General features: G+C 43.3%; 2 protein-coding genes across 3 annotated transcripts in view; one reads left to right on the plus strand and one right to left on the minus strand.

Annotated features, from left to right (window-relative positions):
- Positions 1 to 26,546, plus strand: part of LOC117153844 (uncharacterized) — a 179,480-nt gene that overhangs the window by 2,507 nt on the left and 150,427 nt on the right. The gene's annotated exons all lie outside the window — the stretch shown is intronic.
- Positions 7,648 to 10,639, minus strand: LOC117153846 (tubulin monoglutamylase TTLL4). Its single transcript, XM_033328298.2, has 4 exons — positions 10,012 to 10,639; positions 9,381 to 9,787; positions 8,614 to 9,004; positions 7,648 to 8,160 (listed from the first exon to the last, which is right to left on the minus strand). Exons 1-4 carry the CDS (start codon positions 10,621 to 10,623, stop codon positions 7,699 to 7,701), a joined length of 1,872 nt encoding a protein of 623 aa, XP_033184189.1. The 5' UTR covers positions 10,624 to 10,639; the 3' UTR covers positions 7,648 to 7,698.

Genomic DNA, 26,546 nt, shown 5'->3' on the forward strand with positions numbered 1-26,546 from the left:
TATATATATAAAGCAGCAACCTTTGATTCACAACCGCTTTTCCCTCCATTCTTTGACAGTCTGGCTCGTAACAAAGATCGCAATCTTTACATGCTTCTTCGAATAATCATCGTTTCCTCTTTTCTATTTTGTATCGCGGTTCTCTATCATATAGGATGAGAAATATTCTCAGCTTCCGAATAATCTTTAATATATGTATAGTGTATGGTTGTTTGCACGTGCGTACGTCGAGCTCGCGAAAAGAAAAGTGAAGGCGTCGTTATATACGTATGCACGATGGCGTTCCTTGAACTCCGCCGACTTCTACACGTAATCGTCGTAAGAAAGAAAGTGCGCAACGTGATCGATAGCAGCACTTTCTACCGGTGAACAAAATGCACTTTGTCCCCGTTCGAGCTTTTACGAGCGGTTCGCGTTCGCGATGTATCGATCTCGCGATCGATCACGATATCGGAAGTTGTGCTCGACAGAACGCGTGGGTGGAAACAAATAGGTACGAACCGCGCGTATCAGTGATATCATTTTTTAACGCGTTACACGTACGACACGTAACGTGTCAAAGGCCTGACATTCTCTTGATTACGGAAAATGCGTGTATAAAGTTATCAAATCGAACACAGATGAATTTCACCGTGTTTTATACAAATTTTATCTAGGAATTTTCTTTTCGTTTAATACATTTGCTTTACGATGTTAATTTTGGATATTCTAGTTGTTAATGTGTTCATCTTTTTCTCCTGCAATTTTTTTTTAATATATTTCCCATTTTCAGATATATTTTTCGAACTCTATTCTTTTGCTTTCCTATCAATTCACACGTATAGCTGTAGCAAACAATTTCTACAAACTTTCGCGACACACTTTAGCGATAATTTGCATTTCGGAATAAAATATGACGAAAGATCTACATGTCCTCGTACTTTTGAACGGGGGTGTATCTATACCGTGTATATCTATGTTGCTCACGACATAATGCAGTTCCAACTACCGATTGCGAACTAGATACCGATCGTTTAGACCGGAATGATAATTTTTCAATTTTTACCTGGACATACGTATAGCTGATTGCACAAAGTAGTCGCACGTGCACGCGTAACATGTAGCCACGGTTGCATCGTGCGGATAACTGTTATTTCAAACGAGCTTTCGTGCCGTTTACCTATAAACAGAAAACCCTGATTAAATGCTAATACGGCGTAGACAAGTGTTTTCACCGTTGATCGAACGATCTCGCGTCTTTAGACGCGTTTCCTGGGATTTACGACGTAATCGCCGGATAATTTGTAGTCCTGATCCCTACGGAAGAAATAACTCTTTCCGTTGTCTCGTTAAACCGTCCACATAACGCTCTCCTCTCTACGATCCTCTTTTCATACATTTACAATCTTTCTCTTTTTCTTTCTTTTCTTTTTTCGTTTCCCTTTTATCGTCCAAAGATTTACACGTCGTTGCGTTCTTCGCCAAACGAACGTTGCAATTAAATCGTCGTTTTACAATACTATAGCAGGCTCGGCTGTTCGATTTCAATGGTCATCGCGTTATATAAGAGCGACGCGATTGCGAGTGTTAGAAAACCTTTCGAAAGAAAAACGACTTTCGTCGAATGGTTCGTCGGTGACAAGAAAATCGTATCGGACCAGCGATAAATAATTTCGCTCCTTCGTGATCTTTTCGCTCGTTCATGGCCACCATCGCGTATCATGAAATATTGCTACGATAGACGGCCGTTGTTCGCGCCGTGCTAGCTGATTACTTTGGGAAATTGTATGGTAATTTATTATATAAATCGAACGAGACCGGGTATAATCGCTCAGGAAAGGAGACTGATTGAATCAGCACCATTTCCCATTATACAGATGTAGATTTTATGCATCGCTTTCTCCGTGCAACTTCGTACGATTACCTTGTCGAATCAGAAATAATTAGCGGCCAAACATCCGGGGATTAGATGACTTTCCACGTTAGTCAGGGTAGAAACTCGTGTCCGTTATTCTAGAAAGATATGGCAGGATTGCACGTGAGAATGATTTTTCTTGGATCGTAAACTCTAAGAGCTTTCGGAGCACGATTCCAGTACAAATAGAAGGACCTTTAACGTGTTAACAGAAATTTTACGATCTTCTCACATTTTTCTTAAATTTAAGATACTTTTTAACAGTAGCGATTAACGATTCTATGGAATTTAATCGAAAGAAAACGGGGATAGTGGAGAAGATTTTTGGAAAAATCGTCGTAAGACGAGACGATGAATCGAACAAATCGCTTTGTAAGATTTCGCTGCGTTCGAACTGTAATATCTCTTAGAAAGTTTCTTTCTTTTTACGTTTATATAGAAAAAAAAGTAAAGGAAAGTTTCATAACAATTTAACTACGTGACTAGAAAATGCACCAATATATTTACTCAGCCAGCGAACGAACCGCTATTAAAGCAAGACCTTGAATTCTCCACCTTAACAACTTCTTTCAAACATTGTCGACTATAATCCTGCTCCAATTATACTTCGTAAGATGAACCGGTCTATAAACGAAAGCAAAGTACTTTGTACATACGATCGAGCATCGAACGAGTCACTTTCTTCGACCAATTACAGTTACTACGCCATAAAATGTCTCATGACACCGAATTTATGGCCGATGGTATGTACACCGGTCACCGGTGGCATCACGAACCTCGTTTAGCTCGATCGACACGTGAGCACCCGTTTAAAGGTCACTGACACTCGGTGTAGCGCGAAATTCACTTTCGACTTCGAAGATCGAGGGACCAAGGCGACGATCGATCGCGGCGCTGACGAAACCAACGCGGTTCTTCTAACGAAACGGAGAAAGTGGCGCTCGAATTGGCCGCATATCCTCGCGTTTAACATAGAACGCGTTGAAAATAGCCAGCGCACGATCGTTCGTGGTCGATTCCTGCTAATTACGCGCCTTCTCGTTCATCAATTCCCGCATTCTAACAGCCACGAATAGGAAACAGACGAAAGTACTTTTGCTTTATCTCGTCGGTATATCGCTCTGATTGCCCTTGTCCGTAGCATTTTTACCATGGATAGTATCAATCATGGTGACTAATCCAACGTTGCTTGCGTTCGATCGGATCGTAATTTCTATCGCGAGAAAATGTTAATTTTGTATCGCGTAGAATAGAACTCAATTTGCTGGAATTTATCGGTGGTGAAACGATTGATATAATAGGGATTCGTTGATTCTCCTCGCCAAGATTTCTCAGATAAGCGGATTTAATTAGTAGGTGTTCGTTCGATCGAGCATTACGCGATTAAAATTTCGTTGCAATAAATCAAGTTTTACCGTATCGTAGACTCGATGGCGAGAGTAGCGGATCGCATTTTCTTTTCTAGGCGAAACTAGTTGGGAAATTCGGTTCGGGCGAAAGACTTTAGCGCTTGAGTAACTTCCGCACCGCGTGTAACTCGCACAAAGTAAAAGTGGGAAAAAACGACATCTACGTTGTCGTGGTTCCGCGAATTCGAGGATTTTCCGAATAAGAGGCTGGTTTAACCTGTAACCACAGGCGTGGAAGTGTCGTTACGTTTAGCACGGATGCGTGGCCACAAATATGTACCATCGTGTCAATGTATCAGCTAACGTTCCACGAATATTTCTCACGACCCAAAAAATTCCAATTCTAAACATTGACATACAGCTTTACGCACGATCCAATTGACCCGTAAACGGAGAATCTACCGAACGAACGAAAGTATTCTCGAATTAGATTCCAATCGCTATAAATCTCGTTTGATTAACCGTTTATCCCGTCGTTGAATCGATTCCATTTAGCCGCTCTCGATTCCATCCTCGTCGAACACCTATCAATTATTATCGTCTTGAATGCACAACAGATTTCCTTTGCCGTGCATGCGCGTCTTGTTCTCATTGTAGGCTATAGTATGAGTCAACGTCAGTCAGAGACAAAGAACACCGGCGCTGAGTATCGTTTTGCTACGGTAGAAACGTCTGTTGTTTCTGGCGTTGAATGCAATTTCCGGTATTCCTATTGAACCTGGTCTATTTTCATACACTGCTCCGGTTTAATCTGTGCAGAGAATACGATATTTTTTTTTTATTTGGATGAATTTTACAATCAATTCTCGTTGAGAATTTTCTGGCGTGGTACTACGTCGCGTTTAATAAATGTTTATCGCGTGTTTGGTTCTAATTGAATCTAGCGAGAACACGATATTAACGCGAATAACGTAACGAGGATTTAGGTGAAAATACACGGTGCGCCAAATAAGTAGGCGACCGAGACAAATAAAATCGATTAGCGCGTAGATAAGCGATAGGTTTGACTAAACTCTAGAAAGATATTTAAAATGGGCCACGCTCTTTCCTATTTCCGTTTTACCTGCTGCGTTTTACTTTCTCTGATATACGCTTGTCATGCGGTTTGATTTGCGTATGTAACCGAGAATTCCGAAAGTTGTACATCTGCGGCTGATTGTTCCGAACGTCGGAGGCTAGCGATCACAGTGTCGTAATTAAGCGGACTCGAGTGGATTCATTCGTGAGATTGCGAATTTTAGATCTCATTCTGCTCTGATTGTCAGAGTCACGCAGCCGTACACTCGCTAATAATGTGACAGTCGGAACGCAGCCACGATAAACAGTCCAGTATTTTATCACGCTTGACCGCGACAAAGAACAGAGAACACTCGTATCTGCTTGAAAAAATAATTTCAGAACGATGATCTGTCGTTAAGATTAAGAAAGCGAACGACATCTGTCCATGCGTTTTTTAATATCCTTTGGTTCTTTGCGATTCAAATTATATCGAACGTCTCGTTACGACTAACTTATTATCCGATAAGTTCGATTCAAAGGCTATTCGTAATTGAATAAATGAAACATCGACGCGAAAAAATCAATTTTACGTATTAAGAGTAAGAGAAATAAAATATGACCGCAAACAGATAATTCTGGTCGATCGTATCGTGTTTGGCAAATTGGGCCCCGATATTTCTAGAACTAGACTCAACACCGTTTATCTAGTCGTCGCTTCACTCTAAAGTTTCTATCTGTGTTTCCTAGACTAAAACGCCTCGCAGGTATCGCAAAGCTGAAAAAGTACCAAAGGTACACAAATTGGGATAAACAGGCTCGATGAGAGCGTCGATAAGGATTAGTGGAACCTACCGAAATTCTTGAACGTGACAGGAACTCTAAGAGAAACGCTGTAAAAATTCTCGCTTGTATTTCCAAGGATTTGCAGCGAAACGTTTACGAGAGTCAATCGAGCCGGTACCTTTTAACGTTTAATAGCTTTTAGGGTTCCATTCTCCTGTGTATTCTCTCGCATAGCGATATATCTTTGCACTTTAAGATGTTTCCCCGCCTATCGTTCCGGAACCTATTTCGTTTCCGACACGATAATAATCTTTGACCGTTGTTTAATATCTTAAACCGTGGTCGAGTTAGAATCGCATAGAATAATTACTTAGACGGATTAACGAAGGAAAGTTGGAGCAGCTTTCCGCCTTGGTCGACTAAAAAGTCGGTGGAGCCAGTGGCTTGCGTGGTTGATAAGTTGGTATGCGTAACGCGCGAGACAGATAAAATAGCGGCGCGTTAAAGCGCGATGCTCACGTGCAGTCGCCGAGGAGAAAAGTAGGTTGCATGTGACGAGCAGCCGGGCCGATTCGAGAGAACGCTCGTCTGAATGAACTGAAAACCGCTGGATGCCGCGTCTACGGAATTTTCAGGAAGTGATTCACGTTTCTGAAGCCCGCGGGGAGCTTTCACTGGCCACTTACGTCACCTTCGAGCGAAGTGACGAGCACGTTACCGATCGAAATTATTGCCAACGCGACCACGCTAAACGCGTTCCATCGAATAATTACGAGTCGACGAATTCCATCGCGTTGTAGAATTGCTTTTTTCGAAGTATCGACGAGATATTAGCTTCGTTGCTTAATTACAGATCGGTAGCCTCTGAGATCATTTGCCAGCTCCACGTACTTATTACGTTAGCGTGCTACATAGAAATTGACGTAATACGAATATCAGTATCGAATCGAAGTCTAATTATTATCATTCGTCAGGCGATACACGTATACTTGTTTAGCGAAATTGTTCGCTATGGAAGATATTCGAACGTTGCAGCTTTCGACATTCCCCGCTGAATCGCGTTAATGAAGTAGAAATTTATTCGTCCGAAAGACGACTAGTCTGTAATTAAGGGTCAAAGTTCCTACACGGTGAGTGGAAAAACTCCTATGAACACGTTTTTCAGCGTATGACCGGCAACAAGAATAGTTTGCTTTTGCCATTTGCATGCGGATAAAGCATGCATTGGAGTGTTGTTGTGAAACTGGTCATCGACGTACGCGGGCAACTTGAAAGCTACGAACCAAAGCATAGAACGTTGCTTAGTTTTTGTCATAAATAATCATTCGCGTATAAATGTTTAGCATCCTCGCAAATTATCCTTAATGCGGCTGCTTGTGCAACGCGAATATTATTCAATTTAAACTAGTTTTTTCCCGGCGTGACTCTCGTTCCATTTAAATGACACATTGCGCGTTTCTTTATTTACCCGAGGCGGACTTGGCTACAAAGTATTTGCGCAACCGTGTAATTTTGGCTGCATAATCTCTCGACAAATTATCATCATGGGTAAATTAACTTGACTATACGACACGAGCGCTTGAACAATGGACGAAACGATAAGATTATTTCAAAGTTATCCATCTGTGTAAAGAAAGTCGATTCATCGTGAGACACGGGACTTGAACGTAACAAGGTGCGTATAGAAACGAGGAAGAAGGCGAATAATTTCGAGCGACGATGTATCAAGTATTTGTCGTTTCGTCGTTTGATCGCTTCGTCTTAAGAGCAAAGCTCAAAGCGCTACTACTATTTCGAAAGGGAAATTGAGTTACGCGTAATTCGATAAAGGAAGTTCTTCGTGGAAACGGATACTCCTATTCAGTGGAAGTTGTAAACGGCGAATGAATGACGTCAACGTGACCGATATAGTTAAAACGACTTACAGTACCTTGCGGTTATGGCGTTGCGTAACCCTCGACTAAGGTGGATTAACTGGCGTAAGGTTTCGTCGGATTTCTCGAATTCCTTTGACATCGGATGTCTCCGAAGACAAAATAATCTACGATTAAAGTAGTCGCGATTAGCGTGTTAATCGTCCATCGAGAAACAGTAGCCGCGTACTTATCCAGTCGTGCAGAATACGCGATAAGCAAGAAAATATAAACTCGACGTAATTCCTGGGAATATGAACGAACGAAGATTTCAAAACAAAATTACGTAATCGGAATTGGGCTATTCTATCTTCTCCTTCGCTGTTATATTTTCTTAAGGACACTCGTAGAAAGCGAGATCGAACTTGCAAACGACGAGGGAATTATCGAAGCCTTTGACTATTATTATCTATTGACATAAATTAACATAAATAAAGAATTCATATATTCAGCGTTAGCTTGCACGAGTTCTGACTCGGTTAATCATTCGCTTCGTGATTTAAACGATTTTATAAGAAACCAGAAAATACCCTTACGAATATACTTAGGAACAGGCGTGTACGTTACGTAAGAAAGTACACGCGTCACGCCAGTGACCTTGCTCCGTGTGAACTATTTTAATTAGAGTTGAAGCGATTTCAGTGCCGTATTAACAGGATAATTTCCATACCGAAGCACGAACGAACGACAATGTTTGTGCTCAATCGGTGGCTTGATCTAAGTGCTGCATCGTTTCGCAATGTCGTTGCAGTCTACGAATTCCTTCCTTTCTGTTATCGGAGTAACGATATTCCCAGGCGTCCAGTAATCGATCGTAGTATCTTTCGACCTCGAAGAATTTGAAATACAAATAAGAATCCTTGGTAGGGAATAGTTTCTCAAAGTTATCAGCTTGACTGAGCTCGTCCTCGTAGCGGATCAGCTGCCTCAGGTCGTCCCTCGTCAAATTCTGCAAGATTCCATCCAGGTACTCGTCGCGGGTCTGCATCGCGTTGATTTCGTTCTGTTTCGTTTTCTCATGAAGGTTCAAGGCCGTGCTGTACAATCTGTAATTATGGCCGATCGAGTCGTACTTTTTATTGCAAACACCGTTGCTCGAAATTTGCTCGTTCTTGGGGATTTGGTAGCCAGCCACGTTTAACACGTCCTTCACCAGAGGGCCCTGCAAAATAATAAAAATCGTAGCCACACGATGCTATTAATCGCTGCTTATGACACGCGTGACTCAATCGACTTGACCATAAATAATTTATCGCGTGTCTCGCGCGGTTTTCGTGCATCATTGCGGAGGAATTCGAAAGTTCGAAATTAACTGGCGACAAGTGCGAAGAAACCACGCTACCAGCCACGAGCGTTAGGATACCCTTTGATTACGCTCATTTTCAAAACTATGATATATACGCTGTTTTATTTTGTTAAAGCTCGTATTGACAATTGTTTCGCATATTTCAAGAAGCGTCCGATGACTTATGGACAAAAGCGTGCATGTAGTATGCGATCGCGTTTAGATATAATTATCCGCGAGTCTAACTCCTCCATTGTGGGAAAATTGGTACCGCGATGGTAGACGTTAATTTCCAGTTAGCCGGCGAACATCCATTTAAATCATAAGTACCTTAATAGCGATATCGAGTGGCGAGTCTGTCTGCAGCGACGGTAGAATGTTCACTTCGAGTAACCACGGTCTTAAACCCTCGTCGAGAAGTACGTCGAACCCGTACAATTCGTAACAGGTGTAACTGGAGACCAAACTCTGTAAAATAGTCGCGTTCATGCTCGATTCCACGGATATGAAAGTCTTAACGATGATATCCTTGATCCGGGACCATAGGTCAGCGACGTCCACCCTTTCCTGCCTCAGATACGACCATAAACTCGCGAAGGACCATTTGTGTCCTTTGAACGAATTCACTCCATCGTTTACCACGTACGCTGGATTTTGTTTGTTCACGCTGCTGTTGGTTAGGTGCATGTATTTGTCGCTTAGATTTGCTCCACGAACGTATCTACATATTTACTATTGCTTTAACAGAGTATAGGATAAAGTAGAATTATTTAAGCGAACTGGGATACTTGGATCAAACTATAATTCGCTTGTGAATCATTTTTGAACGATCCACGTTTGAAAATGATTGATTATTTGTTACAGATCGATGCTGGTTTAAAGCTAATGTAATTAAAGCCGAGTATCTCGTAATATGTAAATTTGATTGTTCCAAGTAAAGCGGTAAATTAAATTTTAAGACGTCGAAGTTTAATCGATTCGAATAAATCTACTTCTCGCTGTTCGCAACGCTTATGTAAATCACGAAACGAAATCAGGTTCTGATCATTATCGTGAAAATCGATGAAATATCGAGTAAGTTAGGGTCGTCGAATTACCTGACCGAGGCGAAACGAACCAAGCCCTCTTTGTAGACATAAATTCTCATCGGGTTAATGCTTGTTAGGAGAACGTAAATTCGCAGATCGAATTTCAAGCCGTTAATGAGTTTCGGTCTGGTGATGTATCGTTGAATGATTACCGAATGCCACTTTGGTATCTCCCACCATTGATTAACAATCTTGATACCCTGGCCACGACCCGCTGACGGCGGTTTAATTATCCACGTGGTACCCATACCGTGTCTGCTCCACATGCTTTCGAATTTCTGTATCTCCTTCGGCAGTACGTACGTTCTTGGCATAAAGTTATATTCCTGAGGGCCGAACTTTCGCGACATTCTATTCAAGTGCGTCCATAACAGGTCCTTGTTGCCTATATTTTCAGATCCTGGTATGTTGTTCATCTGATTTTTAACATAAATTTCATTGGAATCGAGTAAATTATATCGGAAATTTTAGTTCCACTTTTCTAATATTAGCTATCTTTCAATTCGTCGTTATAATGGCTGTTAAAGAACTCTGAACATAACGATTCGACTATTTCGCTAGAATTACGTATTTATATATTTACTACGAACTATATATAGATGTTTCTTTTCCTCCAAAAATCTTCTCACTTAATTCGTACCTTTTGAAAGCTTTTCATACGTTGATACCTCGCCGTGTCTTTACTGGATAAGTTCCAAACGCCAGACCAGTCAGTTCCTTTATTCACCACTTGATATCCAGAACTGATTAAAATTTTGATTAAAACCCTAGGCATAGATGTGGTAAATTTCCATTTAAGAAGTCGAGCAAAATCCTTCGGCAGTTTTTTGGGTATATGATCGTGACTTTGGAAAAGAACGTAGGGCGAGACACGAGGGAAAAGGCTCGCCCTCAACGGCAGTGGCGAAACATTCTCGGTAGCCTTATCTCCATCGGCCCGTTTATCGAAAACAACCGGTTGAGCCGCATTTTTCAGAACAATGCTCTTGTTCTTCGCTAATTTCGCCGATTGATGTCGTATAACGTCCACAGATTTAGCTTGATTGTTACGTAAGAAGGCAGATCGATGATCGGTCGATTTCGCCTTCGAACGAAGGAAAACTATCTCCGTGAGTTTTTCGTACGTCAACCATTCTTCGTCGGAGTCTGGATTAAGGTTAATCATGCAGCCATTGGAGGTACTGGTGGCCGCGCATCGACTCGACGAGCCTTCGAATTTCCGTGGTTTAGGATGGCCAAGGTCAGCCTGCATCGTGTTATCGGTATACTCGTAAATTTTGCGTTCATTATCGTTCAATGTGTATGTCTGCACTGGGAATTTTAATAGAACTCCATAATCGAACGTTCGTTAGATCGGTGCGGGTTGAAGTTGTTCGTGAAACTCGTTTCGGTTCGCACGCTCGATACTCGATAAATTTGTGAAACACGCCGACGCGACGAATCGTGTTATAAAACCGTGGAACCCTGATACGGCAAAGCGTGGCCAAAAAATCCGTTCACCTAACGTCGAGGAGACGCGTCTCCGATTCGAACCACGCTCTCCACTCTCTTTCTCCTTCGCGATTAGACGTACGGAACGAAAAAGCGGGGGTGTCCATTAAGTCAGTTTCTGTTGGTCTCTTTCCTATCACCGCGTCGCGAACAATGCCGCGATTGATTCGACGGCTTTCCGCATTTGCGTGCCAGCCACGCGTTTATCTTGCTCGGCAGAGCGCTCGCACGCGGTAAACACGCGGCTGCACAAACAGGGGTTGGTTTATGCGCGTAACGCGCGCCACATGCACTGCAAACGCACGTGCTTCTCACTGGATTAATCGCTGCAGGGCAGTCGTCTCTAATGGCACGCATCTTAAACGAAATGTTTCATAATTTCATCGAAATTCAATGTTCCAAGGAAACTTCAAATTTCGTTCCTGCTGAAAGAAAATTGCGAGCTGCGAATTTTTAGTTTTAGTTTCTTAACGTTAGCAGCTACGTTTGAGTGGACAATTACGATTGATCGCAAAGTTACAAAATAAATCCAAATTTCGTAATAATTCGACTATGCGACTAGGAAGGACATGCGAACGTTTGTTCCAACTAGTCTGACTAACCAATGCTTTGAAACTATCCGAGGAAAAGGACTAATCCTACGGAGGAAGAAGAGAAGCAAAAAGACGAAAGAGCCAGGGAGGGTCCTAGATAGATCGGCAAATACGCCTATCGTTCTCCATAGTTCTCCCATCCGGACTCTAATGGCGATGCTGCTCGATGCTAATTTGATTCCCGTGTAGCGCAATCACGGACCTGATTGTCGATGTTACGCGCATCACGCGCATTCCTGCGTGCACGTTAGTTGTGTTTTCCATCTTGCACGATTAATTGTTCGCGGCTGCGATGCGTGGCCGTTGCTTGGCTACTTTCGATCGGTCGGCGAGGAATGCGAGCCTCGTGTGTCTCTAATCTGCGCGCAGTCACACAATACCCGGGACAAACGCGAGCGGGCTGCTAGTGCTCTAGCTACGGAGTGTAATACTCGCGCGATGCCAGATATAACGCGCATTTACATACTGAGCAGCGGCGCGCGCGATCCACGATCGCGAAAACAGCTCGTCTCGGTCTTCCGGCATCGGGAACGCTCACTTTCCTCGTGACTCTCCGCTTTCGGCTTCCCGGTTCGTGTGTTCGAGCTCCGCGAGTAGAAATATCAGAAAATACTTGATTTAAGGAGATCTAAGCTTGTACGTTTCTGATCTAACCGCGCAGCGTTGGATCTTGGGAAACGTATATAATGCATCGATGTTAGATATCGCGTGGATTTACATGGCAGGATGAACGATCTTCCGAGCTATCCTTCCGGCACTCTCCGATCTTTCTCGTTTCATGGTTTCCATAGTTAGTAAAGCGATACTTGGTGTATCGATGCGACGAACTTTCTGCACGGTAAACGATGCGAATTATTAGCCTTCCCTTTAGACGTAGGATCTGTGGATTCGGCTAAGTGGAATATACAAGTGGCTACAAAAAGTATTGGATATATATCTTTATATTTTTTTTTATTTTAGTTATGATCACAATGTTTCGCGTTAATCTCACTGGCACTACGATGCCACGGTAACTTTTACACGGCTCTTGATGGATGGTCTACTTTTTGCTGAATCACGTTGCACTCTTTATACAGCGTCCGTAGATAAACATATCTTTTCATACTACGCGAGTAAACCGGGTCGTTTATATCCAGGCCTAGTTCTTTCGCTATTCTAGGCTTTTAAAAGAGCTGAAAACACTCTTTCCGAGATACTTCGCCGTGTCTCTACCAGTCATCGTGCAACTCTTTCCAATCGTAGTTTCGTTGGACGTTTGAAATTTTTCCAGCAACGATAAAAGTTTAGAGGAAAAGCAGATTCGAGTATGAAATTTCGCTGGAATCTTCGAGTCGTCGAACCGAGGTTGTCCTAGTTTGCCAAAGTTAAAAAGCTTCGCGCGCCTATCGTATACTTTTGTCAGCCACTTTTCGCTTATTCACGATACTTTGATACAAGTTTGCTTAATTTATATATCATCGACGTGTCCGTGCTTGTTCAAATCGTTCATGCCACTATGCAAACACTCAGGTTCGTATTCGTTTCGCGTGCATACGGTGTTATACTTTTAGCGCGATTCCGAAATAAGATCCAAAGTAAAAGGGATACACCGCCATTTGTTTTCTTTCGAAACGATCCCAGAGACTCGTACCGTTAGCAGTCGACCAGGTCCACCGTAAATCACGAGCCTCGCGATACGTTTTTTATCGTTCGGCTTGAATTGGGGAACGAATCGGAAACGGTACCCATAGAGGTGTCTCATTGTTCTTCCCAGCACTTTTTTCTTCCCTCTTTCTCCTGGTTTTGTTTCAGCACCGTATTAGGGTATATATATCTATATATATATCGATTCTGGCTGTTTTACGCCCGATATACGCCCCGCGTTGATAAAATGATAAATCACGCAGTGATACACGCGTTCTCCTACACTCTCACGGTTCACGCGACGAATATAATACGCCGTGAATTCCATACAGAGATATTTTCGGTAGAAATCTGTCGTATTAACTCTGCTGTTATTGATCGTAGCGTTTCGTTTTTCGAGAATGCAAATTTAGAAAATTTTCGAAGAATAAATTGCTTCGAGATACGTAGTTACGTCGTTTTCTCGGATGATCGAGAAAATCTGTAGTCGACGGGATATTAGTTTCGCACATATACCGATGTTATTGCGAAACCGAACTTTGTGTCAGTAACACGGATACTGTTGTTCAGTTGGATAAAATCGTTTGCAGGTTATTTATGTTCCTCGCGTCTCTCGAATCTTCCACAGTTTCATTCGAATCGAAGTACTCCTTGATCGTTTATTTCTTTTATCACAGGTACGTCCTGAAACCGGGTAAATTAAGTGTAAAGTAAAAAAGAACGTATTTCTGTTACCGATTTCTCGTCAAACATAATTTCCTCGCCACGACCCAAAGAACGGATTGGGCTGCGAAAGGGCTAACGAAAAATGTCTTACGTTTCAAAAATATGCGAAGGAAGAGCCTGGTAAAGCAGCGTTTATCGTAACTCTGCCACGTTCTTCCATTTTATGCAAATAAAAATATATAATCTTGGAGATCTGTTTCACGAAGATTCCCAAGCATCTTGTAAAAGGGAGAAGTTGCACGGCGAGAAAAATGGCGAAAAAGGAGGCCGCGGTTTTCTAAGGGCGCTCGAAGCGGTTAATGAAGAGGCCGCGTTGCGAAACTCGAGTGCGCGAAGGATGGGAACAGAAAAACGCGACAGATAAGAATGGAAGAGGCGCGAAAGATGTAGAAGCCTTGGAGGTGTCGTTGAGATCGCGGACGCGCGTTCAAAGCGTTTGCACGACACCATTCGAAGAGCTTCGTGCGAGAAAACGCGGCAATCCGAGACGTCCGTATCCCCGATGTATCTCTGGTTGCATTGTTTGGATGACGGGCAAACGTCCTTCGGTTCGTGAGTTCATGCGAGAAGATTCTGCACGCGTGTACTGGCTACGCTTATCGGTGCGTCGAGTACATTAGGAATTTCGCAACCAGTCGACGATCGGTATACGCGCGTGCTTTCCTGTCAGGAATGGACCTCTTGCGAATCGTCGTTTCATTCGTTGAATCTTCGCGCGAAAAGATCTTTAATCTCCGATTTATAATTAAAAATCGATCGGCTTTATTCGAGTAAAACGTACGACAAACGGAATCTCAGGCGGCAAACTGGTTCTTCTATTAGGTTTCTATTTGCGTATAGGTATTTTGATTATTACAAGGCTGAAAATACTATTAGATTAATTTAGATAATGGATGAAATTGAAAAAAAGAAGAAGACGAACGAACGTTATGATTCAGCATCGTTTGCCTGTTCTTGATCGATACGCAAACTACAAGCCAATTGCCTCGTAACTGGGAAAGTTGCATAAAAGTCGGATTAATCGATGGCTAATATTTTTTGCGTGCTGTTTATCGGTCCAGAGAGATCCATTGACTGTGAGAAAAATATTATCTTATTGAAAAACGAGATCACCGTAATTAATCACTTCCGGATATTTCTCGTCAATTTCTTTCGATATCCAACTTCTCGTTTAACCGTATCTTCCTCACTTGTATCAAACACATACCATTAATCATCGACTATCGAACACGTTGCAAACTTTCCGACCAAGCCAATATAAAAAAGAAAACGCGTCTTAGAAAGTACCAGCTGGTTTATTATTCGCGTATTGTCGATTCTTTTGCCTCTCCTTCTCGTCGAAAGGTTGCGTTCATTAATACAGTGCGATTGTTGTCTACGCCAATTAGACGCTCGACCGCATCGTCTTCATTGATTCATTTGTCTCACGTCCGATTCGGTTCAACGTACCGCGTGAATCTCTTCGCATCTACATATTTTTCCTACGTTTTCCTCCTTCCCCTTCTCACGAGGATTTAAGTCGCTCCGTTTCGAACACTTCCATAAGCAGAAGGGAATTCCAGCCGTTGTTCGCTATTCTCGTAATTTTGCAGTGCATCCACGGCTACATTCTGTACTCACGATGCATTAGCGATGTCGCAATGCCGACATACGTATATGCCGCAGTCCGCCTCTCTCCCCGAAACAGAGTTAAAATCTCGAAAGCGCAACCGAACGGCCGACGACAGATTCACAGACAGAGTTCTACTTCTTTTTGGAAACTCTGTCCTTCCACGCTTTATTCCAAGTTCTTTATCTTTGCAGAAACTATTCACTGTACCGCGTTCTGCACTCCTGGTGCATTCGTGATTTTGCAACTCGCTCGCATACACGCACGCACGTACGTACTACGAACGGTCGATCCGCGCTGGCACAGAAACAATCGCGACTACGTTCGAACGACGAACACGCTCCAAAGACTGTCCCACGCTTCCAGAGAAGATAATCCTTCGAAAATCGTCGAGCATTAGAAAAAGAAGAAGGATAAAAGATAAAGGAAAAGCGTTATTAACGAGTAATCGTGTAATCATTTGGGACGTTGCGCTATCGGTTTCTGTATTATTACCATTATAGACGTCTGATCGTGACGGTCATTAACTGGCGATGGTCATTAACTCGCGATGGTTCTCGCGTTTAGCCTCGTTCACACTTGCGAGGAACTACAAATTTCACGACTAAAGATCGCAAGGCAACAGTTTCTTTCTCTCGATAAAGCAACGTTACAGCTCGTACATCGAAGTAATTTTCAATTTTACTGGAACGTTCGTCTCCATCTGTCTCGTTTAACAAACGTGGTATAATTTGGTCGTTGTTCGCTACGGTCTCGACGAAACTCGTTCGAGAGGCGAGAACAGACGAGAAATTAAACACTCTGCGAGCGTTTAGAAGCTACTCGAAGGAACTCGTTATCGAAGAAGACCAACGGTTTCTCATGGAATAGATGGCAGAAAGTTTACTCGAATCGTTTCTTTCTTAGCTTTCGATCTGCGAATTCTTCGAAACAGCCAAACAGCACGCTCTTTCCAACTGCGTCAAGAAATCAACGCGATTTCAAAAGGCAAACGAATAGCAGCGTTTCCTGGCAGACACGTCGAAACGAGAACGTCTGGCGGAAAAAAAAGAAAAATACGAACCACGTCGACCGACGCTGTCTTTTTCTCCGGAGAAGACGCATAGAGCACGCATTCGAAACGATGATTCGATTTTTCCATTGATCGCGAACGTTAACGAAGAAAATAACCGGGCACGTAACGATCGCGTGAATTATTATTATCGAGACGTCGATGCGGTCGATTTATCATCGACATCGTGTTTCGATAGCCGCCCTCGGGCAGGTGAGAGCATAATTTCCAATGCACCGGTCGGAACGGTGCGAGAGCTCGCTCTATTCGTTGACCTCGTTTCCGTCGAACCTTTGCATCGTTGAAATTGTTTAGCAAAGACAAACGAACCATTGCGGATTTATTTAGCCGGACGAAAGCTCATAGATATGCATCGAGGAATCGAGGGTCTCTCGCGTAGGCGAATATTTTGTTAACGCAATTTAACGAGGATCGTGATCGTTGAACGACGTTTCGCATACAGTGACCCTTTCTTAATAAAACTGTTTCGACACCGATCCGTTACGAAACCGTATTCAGCTATGAGATTCGGTGTATATTTTTTTCATCTTGAAAGTACAGACAAGGAAGGAAAGAAAGACACGCGATTATCTCTTTCAAGATATACGCTTGAACTTCATTTATCGATAAATCAAAGTATTAGTTAACATCTGATTAGTCGAACTCCTACCGACCGAATCTAATTATCAGAATGTAAATTTCTATTATGCGAACGAAACATAATAGATAGTGGCAGGTGGATTCTCCTAATATACGAACTCTGGTCGGATAAACCGTTCGTCCTCGGAACAGTTTAGAAGAACAGAGTCGCAGTATGTTAGTAGCAGGATGCGCGTTGTACAAACGAAGTGCCGAATCGTAGTATTGAATTTTAAAACCGCTTGTTTGCGAAAAAATAGGAAATGCAAGGTATCGTCTGCGAGCGGAATCGCGTGTAACGTTGCCTGGTATTTGTACAAATGGAATTCGATCGCGTTGATAAATAAGACATCAGTGCGAAAGCATAAATATTCAACAGGCTTTTTTCTAAACACGCTCGATGGAGGAGGATGAATTCCACCAATCGTGTTTCACTTTGAATTAATCCATTTATGAAAGACTCGCGACCGTCGCTTCGTTAGCTCTTTCTCGTTGATTCAACGATTTATTATCGGCGACGTACTATTTATGTGGAATCCCAATGAATACGCGTTACGGTTGTCTTTTATGCTCAACTTCTTCGCGATCCTACGGTACCGACAATGAAATATCGCGATCGTATTTTATTTTCCATTTTTTTTTCCGGTTCAATTAAAAATAATTCCACCGCGGCCCGAGAATACTAGAAGGTACGACGATATATTCCTCTGTCTGACTTTCAGGTAATGACCACGCGAAACGACCTAATATGTAAATTCCACGGAACGTGATTCGTATGCGCTTCGCGCGGAACTCGAGGCGTGGCGAACATTTAATAATTTACTTCCCGGTGAACAGATGCATTTATCGTAACGGACACCGATCCGTAGATCGTGTTGCATGTTTATCACCTACTGCACTAAAAAAAAGAAAAAAAAAGAAAAGAACATCGTAATAGCGATTAAACGGTGTTAAACGGTCTATCGAGTTCTTTGTTGCACGAACAAACGAATTATATCGTTATTTATTCGTTTCGTGTGCGTGATTCCCTTGTATCGCTGTACACTGAATCACACAAGTACTCGTGCGATCGATATATTTTTACGATTAGAAGCTTACAATTAGACATATTGCAAGGTGCATTAAAATTGAGAAAATGTCTGGCTTTTGCAATTTATCATTGGTTGGTACCAATCGTTCCATTATTTATTGCGCATAAAAGCATAGTTGCTCAATACGAGCGTATAAATAAGAGATACGTCACGCAGGCTTTACGAAAGTTTTCGAATGAAATTTTGGGAAGAAAGAGCGTAGCACGGTACCAGAGGCACTCGCCATCGTCGCTATAGCAATGATCCGCATATGGACATCTTTTGCATCGACTTACAATCGAGAAAAGACAACGGATTTGAGAAAGCGATACTCTCTAAAGACGGTAACCTGTATTCGGCACGATGAGGTTATATTCGAATACGAAAATTTCCGCTCGATTTCACATTCGGTGGAAAATAAGAATACTATGGATTCTAAGAAATGACAAACGTTGTCTGCAGGGAACGAAGAAGGTCGGCCGAAGATATTTTCGGTGTTTGACCGCCGAAAAAGATCGAATAGGTGTTGAAAATAACCACGCGCATCGTAGCGATGTTAAAGCGAATATTTACACGAAGAAACGATCCAAGGAAAAACTGTATCGGTGTAATGTTGCGTTCGTATGGTGGAACATGTGGTCTATGAATGGTGTCTCGATCGATCGATCGATCGATCGATCGATGGCATCGAAGAACACACAGGAGGCAGTTAGGAACGCGGTCGGCACCGATTTGTCCAAGCAGTTGTCAATCTCTCTCCATGTTGAGAGATACGAGCGCGTCAAAGGCAAGAAACACGTCAAGGCCATCGCCATTGGTATAGTGGAACGAATACCAGTACTGGAGCAACTGGAAGACGGATCGAATACGGTTCAAAGCAGATGCCAACCGCGAGCGCACGTTATCCGCTCCGAGTCTCGAGAAGCTGGCAACTTTTCTTGCGGTTTCGTGGTACACCGGTCGGTGTCTATTTCCGATACGTTACGTAGGTCGCATTTAAAAAGCGCTAACTTTCAAAATGGCGTATCCAGGTGGCATTGGTTCACGAAATCGGTCGAGGTGTACGCGTTGTCACGGGAAAATTGCCAGTCGATCCTCGTGCACTGCTTTAAACGATCACTTTGATCGTTCACCGCGGTTCCGTTAACCCACGACAGGCGATTACGATGTGATCGACGATTGTTTGATATTCTACGGATAATCGATCGATTCGATCTTGCTTCGATCTTGCTACCGATACCGCGTTAATATCCATCGATACCAGCGTACGAATTTCCATCTTATACTCGTAACACGCGTGACTCGTTCGGAAGTCACATTGATTCGTAAACTGCGAAGCAGAAAAAAGCGACGATGTTACAAACATCTTTCTATACAACGTGAAACTTGCTGTTATTTACGTCGCCTTCTTGCGATAAACAAACTCGCGGAAATAGGTCATTTGCTTTTCGAAAATCAAACGTTGATCGTTTAAGTTTCTCTACGAAATTGGGAAAAGATGGACTTGATCGTCGTTTGGCTGGCGTATCATATCGGTCGAATCAATTGTTCGTTAGTCGTCGTTCGCGACACGTTGATTCCGCAGATGAAGCGGTAGAAATTCCTCGTTCTTCTCGAGTACGTCTCAATATTCTCGGACGACGAGTTCGCAACCGTGGTTGCGAGAGATCGGTAATAGCGTCGGTATTGTTTACGCTTGATCGATCAAAAAATCGGTGAGAATTTTTCCATAATCGCACCGTTCGTGCAGGATCGTCTCTTATCTCGCGTGTGAAATTACACGTGAGAATGAATTTCCCTGGAATTCCATCGTATCTTCGACAAGCGAGATCGCGGTTCGAAACAGCTGGAGATTCTCGTTTTTGGATCTGCGTCAGGGTCGATGAAGAGAGGCATAGAAAAGCGTGTAGGCACGTGTGCAGCTTTCACGTATCTGTTGATGTCAGGAAGGTCTCACGCCGTCAAGGTCTCTCGAGGCAAACTGCAACCGCATTATGCAGTCGTTGTAGACATTTTTATGCAAATCCATTTAGTAGTGTGTCGTGCCATCCGTTCCACTAATCGAACGCCGATGCATCGTGTTGGTCGCTCGCGCAGAAAATCACGCTGTGTCCGCTTTATCGGCTCCATCTTCTAAATTTACCACGCGTTACGTAATCTATACGTGTTTAGTTTCATGCGTGTCTTTCATAAACCTTTCCTGCATCGTTTCAGACGTACGTCTGTACACCGTGTGATTTGTATCCAACCAGTTGAAACGTGCGTCAATCTTCCGAGAAACCATCGATCGCCTCGAATGTTCTTTCTAATTCTAGCTTAGATCCGTAGAAACAGAGTTGGACTCACGGTCCAGTGTTACCGCGAAAAATCCGTCGAAACTTTTTGGATAAACCGAGGAAGCATCGGGAAGGTTCGTCGTCTTCTTTTCCTTTGCTTACCTACCAAGGACTCGGAAGGTTTCATCGGACGTTATGCGGTTGCACGAGACGTTTTTATGCAAATGCGACTGGCATTGTGCGTGGAATCATCGTCGGTTTGGTCGCTCGTCAATGGAGTCGAGATAAAGCGGCTTTCCTACTCGTCAGACGTTTTAATCGACTCCACCGGTAATTTATGGTTCAAGCTGACGAAGCTGTTCGTGAATCGTATACGTAATACGCATTGACTAGAATCGCCGTAGGAGAAATTAATTTTCAGTCGTGTTTATCGAACACAAATCGATATCCTCTCCGGTCGATTCTTTTCTTTTTCTCTTATCGTTTATTTTACTCTTCGACCGTGCGCCTCGAGGAGCCTTCCTCGTCGAAATCATAAATCCAAGCGGAGCGGTAGTTATCTTCGCGCTATTGCGTATAATTAGCGTTGACTTATTAACTCCACGATTTCCCATTATCCACTGGTATACCAGGCACGTTTCTCCTATTACAAGCTTGCAGATTCGTGTCCGACTATACAGATCTGTTTTCACGTTCGTGGGAAATCGTTCGGTCTAACCGATGACGAACCTACATCCAGATATTTGCGAGTTTTTCTTTTTCGCGTACGCTGCTCGTGTAATTGGGTTTTCGGAATTGAAATACGCGTAATCTTGCGTAATCGTGTTCGCCGCAGGAATGATAAAATTATCGTCGTGTATCGGCACGTATTAATTTCTTCGTGACGAAGATCGAGAATCGAATCTGTGTTCCGATTGGATGGAACGATGCGCGTGCGTCCCTGACCAAAGCGATCTTGCATATTAGTTAATATACACACGTATATCGGCTCGTGCGCACAATATATCGACTGTTCGCTAATATGGTTACACCGTGCATACCTTCGATCATATCGATACGCATATTCATCGACGCGACCAAGCTGTCCAACTTTCGTCCTTGTCATCGCGAACCAAGAAGGTATACGGCGTTGGAATTCGAAGTTAGATCGTTCAGACGCTATTTCACGTCGATAACACAACAAGCGATAATCGCTCGAGAGTCAAAGAGATTTCACACGCTGGTAAGAAATCGAGGAAATCTTGCGATTCAGCTTGGTTCGCTGGTAATAACTTCTTCGGCGTAGTAACACGTGCACGGTCGGAAAGAAGTAGAAATTTTATAAACGTAGTATTATTTACTTTCGTGCGTTTTACGTATTACACGCACGACTCGAAGTTTCACTCAACCCGATATTTCTATTCGATCGAAACGAATAGAAGTCGTTTCGATCTCGCTTTATCGTTCGAGACGGCGATAAGGACAGAAAATGAACGGTTGCTTTGCAATTAGAAGCAAATTAATTTTTGAGATCTTGATACGACGCATCTACCCGCAGCTCGTATCTTTCTACAGGTAAATACAGTGCTGATGTAGCTTCTCCTCGTGCCGGAGTGCGAGCCAGATTGTAATAATAACATAATAATAGTGGATCAAGCGTTCGTGTAACCTTTGTTATCGATCTACGAGCGATCGCGGTTCAAGTTGAGTGAGTAATTGCTACGGGCATTTGCTTATCCCCGGTCTACGTATTAAGTCGGCCATAGTACACGGCGTGGCGCGAAGTAATACGATAATATCCGCCAAAGAACTTGGAATGTCGAATAGTATCGATGGAGGAAAGCCGTGGATCGATTATCGGTGCTTACGAAAATAGAGCTGCGGTTATTCGCCTGTGCACAATTCATCGAGATGGACGATAATCTGCGAGAAAACTTTGTATTCGATCGAAACGCCACAGATTTATATCTTCGACGATCTAATGGAGTGGCTCGTGAGAGAAACTGAACGCGCATTACAAAAAATGAATCAGACGCTAGTGAAATTTCAAAGTGTTTACGCGACGTAAATTGCGCCCTTTGTTCTATCAATTTTGTAATTTACGCAGCAACTTGACAATATATGAACGAAAAGAGAAGAAGAAAGAAACGTAGAAACGGAAGCGGAATGGAGATTGCGTTTGATCGCGGTTCGGTCCACGCGAGGAAACAAAAATGGCATCGACGCAGTGGTTCGTGTCGAGCTACGATTTATCGCCTCGCGTGCGTTGTCACCCCGTTCTACGTTATATCACTCGGTCGTAAAGCCCTCTAGTTCTCGTTCACCCGATAACCTTTCGAGAAATTCCTTCCCTTCGCTCCACGTGACAGCCGTACGCATATTCCGCGCGCGATACGCTCGCGGACTTGCGTCCAATTCGAGACAAATTTCCAGATTAAAATTCTCTGTTAGGACGCGCGACTCGTTACCAAAGTTGGAGATCGTCGCGAACCATCTTTCGTTCGTGCGACTGCTATCGTTAATAGTGGCGATTGGAAGCCAAATCGTACGTTGGAAAGAATTTTTGAAGCTGAGATAGAATGAATCATCGATGAAGAAATTGAAAGGTAAAAAGAGTCGGGAATCGACAATTTCTTAGTGGAACTCGGACGCGTTAGTAAAGACTTTAATTAAGAAGGGACTTTATCGAATTTGTCGAGAAGCTTTCGTTCGTCTGATTCGCGGTTTATCCGTCCGGATCAACAGACCGAATCGTACTCGCTAATAAAGTATAATTGACACGTCGACGTTACGCTATACAAGATTGTCGCATTAATTACGCGATACGGTTTTCGCTGCAAAGTTATGCGCAAATGTAAGTACCTCTTCTTATCGATTAGTCGTCGAGCGTACGGGCCTCGCGACGCTATAAGCGTAATAAATGCACCGACGATCGTTCGTCCGGGTCGCGAACTAACTATAGCCAGCGTAATTGCTAATTACTAATTAGACCAGCGAGACCTGTATTACGACAGTGTGACAATAATTTCTAATCCACTTGCAAACCAGTTTTCAGTAATTGCGTCTAAAGATATATCGTTGCAAGATTCTCCAGTAATATTGTCTTATATCTTACAAGACTTTCCTCTTTCCATCTCGAACGATTTATAGAAAGGAGGAGCTTATCGATGCGATTTATGACGCAATTTATCGAACATCTAATAATATCGGACGACAAATGAACTTGTGGAATATGCCATTTGTTCTTGGCGATCGAACGTTAATCGTGTTCTTATGTAACGAGATGATAAGTCGACGAAAAGCGCAGTTGTTCGATTTCGCTTCCGAGAGACTCGATCGATAAGAACGAACTTTTCTCAAAGTCGGACGGAATTCAAATCTAAAATCTTGAAAGAATCGCAGTTGAGCGCGGCAGTGTACGTATGTGTACAAAGATAGTCGTAACGAGCGGTAACGTAGGTAACCAGGATGCACATCGGTTAATCGACACGCACTGAGTGATTTTCCCCTTTCATATCGCACCACTCTTAATGAATTCGTCTTTTTTTATACTTTGATCGCCGACTCGGTACCACGTTCCATTCTTGGGAACTTGGAACCCCTCGCCAATCGCGTTCGTACTTACTGTACTGTAGGCGTTGCCAATCTGCGAGAAAGAATAATCAACGAGGAGAATATCGTGTGTAGAAGATTAAGAAAAAATCCGACAAAACGCGATCGATTCTCACCACTGCTGATCGAGTCCCGAGGACCAAAAGATATCCGTGTCCTTGATGAACCACGCTTCGGTAGGAGGATATCCCAAATATTTTCTATTTTCTCACTTTTCCTTACCGAACGTTTGACAAAACGTATTAGCCATCCATCGTCTATTCTCTCATAAGCGCATTCGTCTTGCGAGACAATATCACCTTAGATACATCTTTAAGGATCTCCTTTCACCGTGGCAAAAAGAGGCGCATAATAGGATGAGTAACGACAGGAGACCAGCCGGTCGTGATCGTTGCGAAAACTTGTAGGCTCGACGTGCCAGCCAAAGATTTATTAAGCTGCATACTATAAGCGCGTGCCGCTCGATGGCCACCACCTTTTTTTCCTTGCAATTCGCTCGATGAACGTTATTTCCATGGAATTGTGTTGAACATCTACCACGCCTTGTTTAGCTCGTTTTATGAATTACGGCGTCTCTGTGTCGCTATATAAAGCCTCTTGTCTCCTTTATAGCGTGTACTTACTTACGTACGTTGTACGTTTCGTCGTATCCCCCGAAGAATTATAACATCGTGCACGGAATTTCTCACGTGGCGCACGCGACTTTCGTTCGCGCTCGCCTTTCAGCCGTACCGTTATCGAAACGAAGCGGTTAACCGTTTGCAACCTGCTATCTTCTATGGAAATGATACAGTGACAAGACGCGATGGACGATAGAAAATGCACGGAGATAATGGCATCGACTGCAGGTCAATTCGAAGATGCAATCCTTGTTAAAAGTTTAAAGTCCCCCAGGCGGAAGACCCGTTAGCAAAATGGATTCGTACGTTCCCTTCTCTGGGTTTTCTCTTCGCGATATATTCGTTTTGCCGTGCGATACATTCGAGAAAGTAATCAGAATCGACCCAGCCTTAGCGCGAACGGGCTAATTCGTCGTTTCCCAGAAGTTCGACCGATTTTCGAGATCGTGCCAGATTCCGATCATCGAATCCACCATATCCGTTTCCTGGATAGAAGTATCCGGTACTAGAAACGCACCTACGTCGCCGAAAGTTCAAACGGAATTTCTCTTTTTCGCTTTGCAAAATATGGCGAGGAAGGACCCACGCGTTTTTCATTTTTAATGCCGATGACTTCACTCGCAAGCACGAAGACATTAGGCGAGCGAATGTAACTCGAATTCGATTCCGCAAAGGCGTTGACATCCTTTCGATATCCTCGTAGATCGCGAGCACGTTTTCGGATTCGATCGATGTGGAAAAAGTAGGCGGACGAGGCATCGAGGAAGGCGAGCCGAGCCAAACGCCGATGCTAATTGCAATTTCCTTCGTTTCGGTCGCCATCGCTGGCTCGTCGTGCGACAGCAATGGCGTTCCTTAAATTGTAATACAATACCGTGTTATGTATCGCTGATCGCGCCCGAAAACTGCACAATCGATTAACATCGAATTCGACGTGACGTAAATTTCGTCTTTCGCATAAAGTGCGCCAGCAACGGCCGTACATGCCGCCTCTCGTTACGTAGAAAGGTCATCAATTAAAATATTACGAAGCTGTACCAGTTGTTGAGCGGCGTTCGGAGTCACACGCGGACATTCTATGCGAACGAATCAAGGTATACTGGTATTGATTAAAAAATGTACGAAATATCCAGGTAATCGTTGAGATATCGAAAGGCGACCTTGCGGTATTAATTACGGCTCGACCGTGGACGACGTTCGTCTTGAGGTCAGACATAACGGACACTTTCTTCAAAATTGTCGTCGCCGTGAGTCAGCTCGACGATTACTCGATTACCGTGGACGAGCGATAACGCTGCGAGTTACAGCTTGTCAATGAAAACGTGATCGAAAAAGGTTATCGTCGGATATGTTTCGTGTAAACGTTCGTTGAAACGTTTCTACGTTGACATCTAAATTTAGAGGGAGAGAGCCATTTTAAAGCTGACGAGGTCAAAACGTGGTCGATATCGGCACAAAATTACGATAACTATGCTAATTCGCGGTTAACGTGGTGACGCATCGGGGAACAGCAAACGCTCAACAAGTGGGTGTCTCTACTTTCACCATTATCGTAACGGTATACCCCTGTATTCTAATTCCTCTGCGTGTCACCAGTCTGTTGGCCGCGTGTATCGAGTTCTCTCGCGTATTATATTATATTTTCCTTACGATGTGCGCCTGCACGTTCGTTTTCTATTTAGAAATGTAGCTTGCTCGTAATATCCTTGTCGTAGTACGTATCATTACGTACGTATTATCCGCTTTATCACCATGCACGTCGCTTGCCATGTATACGTAGAAAATATCAAATTTGTGAAAACGACCGAATCGAACCACGCGGCCCTCGTTGTTCGCAGAACGAAACGCACAATTTTCAAGAACAGTTTCGACGAGTAACTTGCAAG

The sequence above is a fragment of the Bombus vancouverensis genome, chromosome 3 (assembly GCF_051014615.1).
Source record: "Bombus vancouverensis nearcticus chromosome 3, iyBomVanc1_principal, whole genome shotgun sequence".
Lineage (NCBI taxonomy): Eukaryota > Metazoa > Arthropoda > Insecta > Hymenoptera > Apidae > Bombus > Bombus vancouverensis.